Source organism: Girardinichthys multiradiatus, chromosome Y (assembly GCF_021462225.1).
Source record: "Girardinichthys multiradiatus isolate DD_20200921_A chromosome Y, DD_fGirMul_XY1, whole genome shotgun sequence".
Taxonomy (NCBI): domain Eukaryota; kingdom Metazoa; phylum Chordata; class Actinopteri; order Cyprinodontiformes; family Goodeidae; genus Girardinichthys; species Girardinichthys multiradiatus.
In genome coordinates this window covers 33,028,220-33,034,802 of record NC_061818.1, presented here as the reverse complement: position 1 = coordinate 33,034,802, position 6,583 = coordinate 33,028,220, and the positions used below count along the sequence as shown (strand labels likewise).

The 6,583-nt window shown below is 40.3% G+C and overlaps 1 protein-coding gene across 1 annotated transcript; it reads left to right on the top strand.

Annotated features, from left to right (window-relative positions):
• Positions 1 to 1,714: 1,714 nt before the first annotated feature.
• Positions 1,715 to 2,973, top strand: LOC124864173 (alpha-2,8-sialyltransferase 8E-like). Its single transcript, XM_047358838.1, has 3 exons — positions 1,715 to 2,236; positions 2,323 to 2,415; positions 2,496 to 2,973. The coding sequence occupies exons 1-3, from the start codon at positions 2,208 to 2,210 to the stop codon at positions 2,971 to 2,973; spliced, it is 600 nt and encodes a 199-aa protein (XP_047214794.1). The 5' UTR covers positions 1,715 to 2,207.
• Positions 2,974 to 6,583: the final 3,610 nt, after the last annotated feature.

Sequence of the window (6,583 nt, the reverse complement as noted above, 5' to 3'; positions counted from 1 at the left end):
AGATTGTGGAGAAGGGCCGATTCCAGACCCTGGGGGACCTGCGGAAGCAGTGGACTGAGTCTGGAGTAGAAACATCCAGAGCCACCGTGCACAGGCGTGTGCAGGAAATGGGCTACAGGTGCCGCATTCCCCAGGTCAAGCCACTTTTGAACCAGAAACAGCGGCAGAAGCGCCTGACCTGGGCTACAGAGAAGCAGCACTGGACTGTTGCTCAGTGGTCCAAAGTACTTTTTTCGGATGAAAGCAAATTCTGCATGTCATTCGGAAATCAAGGTGCCAGAGTCTGGAGGAAGACTGGGGAGAAGGAAATGCCAAAATGCCAGAAGTCCAGTGTCAAGTACCCACAGTCAGTGATGGTCTGGGGTGCCGTGTCAGCTGCTGGTGTTGGTCCACTGTGTTTTATCAAGGGCAGGGTCAATGCAGCTAGCTATCAGGAGATTTTGGAGCACTTCATGCTTCCATCTGCTGAAAAGCTTTATGGAGATGAAGATTTCATTTTTCAGCACGACCTGGCACCTGCTCACAGTGCCAAAACCACTGGTAAATGGTTTACTGACCATGGTATCACTGTGCTCAATTGGCCTGCCAACTCTCCTGACCTGAACCCCATAGAGAATCTGTGGGATATTGTGAAGAGAACGTTGAGAGACTCAAGACCCAACACTCTGGATGAGCTAAAGGCCGCTATCGAAGCATCCTGGGCCTCCATAAGACCTCAGCAGTGCCACAGGCTGATTGCCTCCATGCCACGCCGCATTGAAGCAGTCATGTCTGCCAAAGGATTCCCGACCAAGTATTGAGTGTATAACTGTACATGATTATTTGAAGGTTGACGTTTTTTGTATTAAAAACACTTTTCTTTTATTGGTCGGATGAAATATGCTAATTTTGTGAGATAGGAATTTTGGGTTTTCATGAGCTGTATGCCACAATCATCCGTATTAAGACAATAAAAGACCTGAAATATTTCAGTTAGTGTGCAATGAATCTAAAATATATGAATGTTAAATTTTCATCATTACATTATGGAAAATAATGAACTTTATCACAATATGCTAATATTTTGAGAAGGACCTGTAGGTTTACACTGCACAGTTTATTATTAGTTTATCCAATAAATGTATAATTTTTTATATCGTAATTAATGAATCCAAGACCACAATGGCGCTACTGATTGGAGCCTGGGAGCTCTGCTCTCTCATTTTCTTTACCTTCAGGTTGGCGCTACAGAGTGCTGCCTGGTAAAACCAGCTCCCACAGAGACAATTTCTTCCACCAGGCTGTTTTCTGATGAACACTTGTCAGAGCTCCAGAACAATACCATGCATACTTGTACTGATCTCAAATTTTATTCGATTGTAAAGTAAATTGTGTATACATGTACATTTAAAAAGATATTCTTTATTATTCAGAGCAAAGTGTACCGGAGTCAAATTCCATGTTTGTCTGTACAAATTCAAAAGCTTAAGTCCAAGTGCTTCCCACCAACAACCACCTGAAGAAGTCAATACTATTTTGTGGCACTGTATATTTTTACAACTTCTGTGATTCGCAAAAGTATCCAGTCAGCATTTCTTCCTCTTCTATTTATCAGCTACGACTGTTGCCCAAATTTCTTTTTAAGTAGATGTCTGCCTTATAGCAACTTTTTTCTTAAGTGGAACATAGGCTTGCCTTGAAACCCTGAAATTTTCCAACAGTATATGATTTATTGCCAAGAACTAATCAACCAAACACAAATTTCATTACTTTTTGTGCCTATTTTAGTTTATATTTTATACATTTTGATAGTTGAAGTTTACCGTTATAAATTAGAAAATAACTATGGACGTTCTTTGTGGAGTTTTCATGTGCTTCCTGTGCATGTGGGTTTCCTCCAAGTTCTCCCGGCTCTTCCAATATCTCCTGCCCCCAATAATAAATGTGTGTTAGGATAGTTGGTAACTTTAAATTGCAATTAGGTGTAAGTACATGCGTGCTTGTCTGCCTTTGTGTGTCTTTGTGGTAATGATGTGATGCATTGGGCTGTACATTGCCCTTCCTTTGTTGACAGCTGAGATATTCATCTCACTTGACCCTGAGCACCAAGTCAGTGATAAATCTTCTGTTGGTGATGATTCTAGGGGCATCCTTTCTCAAACAAAAGATGGGACACATGTGCTGTCGTCGGGAATGGTGGGATCCTGGCAAACAGCAACTGTGGAGAAATGATCAACTCAGCTGAGTTTGTTATCAGGTGAGAAAGTCACCGAGGGTAAAACCCATCTTCAAAATGAAAAAAATAAAAACATTTTCAAATCTGAATTCATGTTTGTTCTTCAGATGCAACCTACCTCCTTTGTCAGATGGATATGAGAAACATGTTGGTACCAAGACAGACCTTGTGACTGCAAACCCAACAATCTTCTTTAAAAAGTGAGTAGATATTAAAATTCAATTGTCACCTTACAAATATTACATATAGTTGTGTTTCTCAAAATATGTTTTATTTGTAGGTTTGAGTCTCTTGTAGGACGCCGACGTCCACTAATGGAAAAGCTGAGCAGCTACGGCAACTCGATGGTGCTCCTTCCTGCCTTCTCCTTTGGAATGAACACAGCTGTATGTATGCGGGCTCTTTACACCATCCAGGACTTTCAAAGTGCCATCCAACCTGTTTTCTTCAACCCTGAGTACCTCTATAAACTCTCTCTCTTTTGGCGCTCACACGGGCTGAAAGAAGCACGGCTCAGCACTGGAGTCATGATGACAAGCCTGGCTTTGGAGCTCTGTGACAATGTGCATCTTTACGGGTTTTGGCCCTTCAGTGTTCATCCATACAGCTTCAAGAACCTGACCAACCACTATTATGATGACATGAAGCCAAATACAAATTTTCACTCCATGCCAGTTGAGTTTAACATTTTGTTGCAGCTACACAAACAGGGTGTGCTACGCCTACACCTTGGCGAGTGTAAGCCAAATGATTACTAATCACGTAAGGGATTAAGAGTCTTTGTTTGGTGATGACAGGATGCAAATGATTGACACACTTAATCCTTTTTGAAGAAGGGACTGTGCCTAGTGCAAATATTGAAAATAATTTTCTAGGCTTGTTAAACTACCATAACATACAATGTATTCTTCAAAAGAGGTAAGGTCTGTTTATATTGATAATAATTGACAAAAACAGCAAATAAGAACCAACCTGCCCAATAGCTTTCTTAAGGTGATTGAGATTTACAAAAGAGGCTGCACAGAAAAGGGTATTCCATTTGATTTAACAACACTAATAACTAATGACACCTCAGTACCAGAAGTAATAAAATGTGCTGTCAATGCACTCAGGAGGAAATGTAGATGTTCCATTGATTTCTCCATGTAGAATAAACAGAGGAGGTGGCAGCTATGTGTTACTAATTATTAAGCTGCCCTGACAGACAAAACATATGAAATTAACATCTGGTTTTAACCACATGTGAAGTTACACATGTTGTAATCACATGTGAAACACAGCTTTTGCATATTAGCCACATGTGGATGTTGAACATTTTGATGTTGTGAAAGCCCGAGTGGAGCAGACGAAAGTGATGCAGGAGAGACTGTGCACTTTGAAGGGGAGAGACAGAATCAGGCTTACGCCTTAATTTAACCGCATCGCCAACTCCATCGTCCGTCTGAACGTGTATGACTTCATGGGAGTTGCCAGAAGAAAGCCTCTTCTCTTTAAATAATGAACATGGCAACGCAATCAGTTTGCAAGGCTGCAACTAAATGAGCCACAACCACAATGTAGAGTGCTATGCAACTGCCAATGCTTGACCCAAATTAAACAGGACAATAATGTCAAATGTAGCATCAGATTGACAGCAGAGTGGATAAAAAACAAATAAATAAAGCTGTTGTGATGGACCCGTCAAAGTCCAGACCTTAACCTGATTAAATTGCTGCAACAAAACCTTGAGAAAGATGTGCAGAAATGAACAGACGAACCTCAACAAACTAAAATAATCTTGTGAGGAGAATGGGCTAAAAATCCTCTTTAAAATGTGAGACACTAAATGTTAAACAGACAGAGACTGCTGAGTTACTGGTGTTAAACATAGTTTAAGCTGTTGAAACACAGGAAGTTTGTTGTAATAAGAATGCACAAACAGGTATTTTGAATCATTGTCATTGTAAGTCTGCAGTCAGTCCTATCTTTTAGTTACTAATTATAACTTTTCAAATCACAGTTATTGTATTTTCAAGGTGGCCCATTGCCCCGGGTTGAGCATTTTCAATGAAACCACTTTCACACTGATTAGGAAACTTCTTTAGACATTTTTCCATAACAAAGCTTTTAACCCGTTTAAACAAAGTGTAACTTAGTTAAGAAAAATGTTTGTAATTAGAAAAACTGATAGTAATGAATGTATTTTCCACAAACAAATAGTAAAGCAGGTTAAATATGGAGACTTCAAAGGAATGAGGTGCTTTGTCTGCATTGTACAGCTCCCCACAGCTGGTAATACACATGTACTGGCACAGTTGTAAATTAATAAATGCAATATTTACAGCCTGAAGTAAGAAAATATGATCATGAAGAGACAATTTAAGAGCAAAATTTTGTTCACGAGGGTTTTTTTTTTTGCAACAGTTTTTTCAACTTTTGTCAGATCTTACTAATTTTCATGTTTGCACATTACTTTTCTGTGTACCACACCTAATTGGTGTCAGTAGCTGAAATGACACAACCAGTTTTATGGACATCTCGGTCTGATGATTACTCTGTACTCTGAAGTCATAAATTCTTACTTTCAGGTGAGAAAATCAAACAGAGCAATGGCAATAGTAGGTAATAACCCCACTAATAGTCTTACTCTGAGATCCCAGTACAGCCTAAAGATCAAACTCCAATATGATTGTCACATCAACGTATCAACTCTGACAAGTCTCCTGCTTGTAATGACACTTTTGTAAATCCATCTGCTGGAGTTCACGTAGTACTGCTGAATTCACTTTGGATGTCAGTTCTGTTGGCAAGGAGTGACAAGAATGGCTGTTGAGGAATTTCATGAATCAAAGTAAAACAAAACCTCATCATACCAGAAATCACATCACACCCAGGTACATGTATTAATCAGTGTTCTTACTGGCATTTCAACAGTTTTTTTTATATGCCCCATGACTAAATTAAAAAGGCTTCAATGCCTTTGTTTATTCTGTCATCGTATTTAAAGAACAGGCATGTCAAAATGTCCTGACACTGACAAATCATCTGAAAAGGCTATGGTATTGTCCTTCACCTTTCTTTTGGTTTACATGTTTCTGTTCTAGACTAAGGAACAGTTAAAACACAGTTGTGACGCAAGATCTTGAACATACTACTTTATTTAGAATCAGAACTACAACCAAATTGAGAAAAAAACTCTCTGGTCGGTGCATGAGCAATAAATAGTTTATGTAAATAGAAAAATAAAAGCAGTTGTTAAAAGAATAAAATAAAAACATTGGAAACACAGCACATGTACACATTCATACTATCTGCGCTTTCCCTTTATTGAATCCTACTTTACATTTTAGTTGTTTTGAGTTTAGCTATTGCTGTTGGATGGAAACTGTTGTTAAACCTGTTTGTTCTTGCTTCAGTTGATCTAACTGATGATAACAAATCAAACAGATCGTGAATCAGATCTTATGTTCTGGGCCTTTTGGAGACAGTGGAAACTGTGAAGTTGTTTAAGTGTGTGGAGAGGGCTACCAACAATCTTTTGGGCCACATTAAAGACCCTCTGGAGCGCTTTCCTCTGAGTTACTGTACAGCTGTTGTACCACACAGATGCAGTAGGTCATTTTGCTCTCAGAAGAGCACTGATACAAGAACACCAGCAGTCTCTGTGTGATGTTAATTCTCCTAAGAACCCTCAGGAAGCACACTCTCTACTGGGACTTAATCAGCAGCTCAGAGATGTTTATGCTCCAGGTCAGGTTCTATTCGATGTGGACTGCCAGGAAGCGGAAGTCAGCCAACCTCTCCACACCGTCCCCGCTTGATGATCAGTGATGAAATATCCATCCTCTTTTTTCCTAATGTCCACTATTATCTCCTTGGTTATGGAAATGTGGAGCAACAAGTTGTTCTTTGTGTAGCACGCTGTCAGCTGCTTCACCTCGTCCCTATAGGCAGACTCATCACCCCAGAGATGAACTCTAGTACTGTGGTGTCATCTGCAAACTTGACAATAGTGTTGGTGTGGTGAGTGGGGGTGCAGTCGTAGGTGTAAAAGGTAAAGAGCAGGGGGCTGACCCAGGCTAATCCCAACAGCAAGCCGTGGATCCACATGCAGGTGGAGTGTGGCAGTCCAGTGTCCCTCAGTTTGTCCACCAGTCTGTGGGGATGATGGTGTTGAATGATGACCTGCAGTCCACAAAAAGCAGATGCATGTAGCTCCCCTGCTGTTCTAGATGGGACAGTGCAGCATGAAGGTCTGTGGCTACTGTATCCTCAGTGGATTTATTAGCTCTGTACGCGAGCTGGTTGGAGTCGAAGTATTTTGTGAGGAGTGATGTGATCCCTTACCAGATGTTAAAAGCATTTCACGAGCACTGGTGTCATTGCAAC

Bases quoted from the DNA above. Each gene is read 5' to 3' on its own strand.
- LOC124864173 (XM_047358838.1), top strand. From the start codon at position 2,208: ATGATCAACTCAGCTGAGTTTGTTATCAG. The intron at 2,237-2,322 runs GTGAGAAAGTCA...TTTGTTCTTCAG, and splicing joins TCAGCTGAGTTTGTTATCAG to ATGCAACCTACCTCCTTTGT. The intron at 2,416-2,495 runs GTGAGTAGATAT...TTTTATTTGTAG, and splicing joins CCAACAATCTTCTTTAAAAA to GTTTGAGTCTCTTGTAGGAC.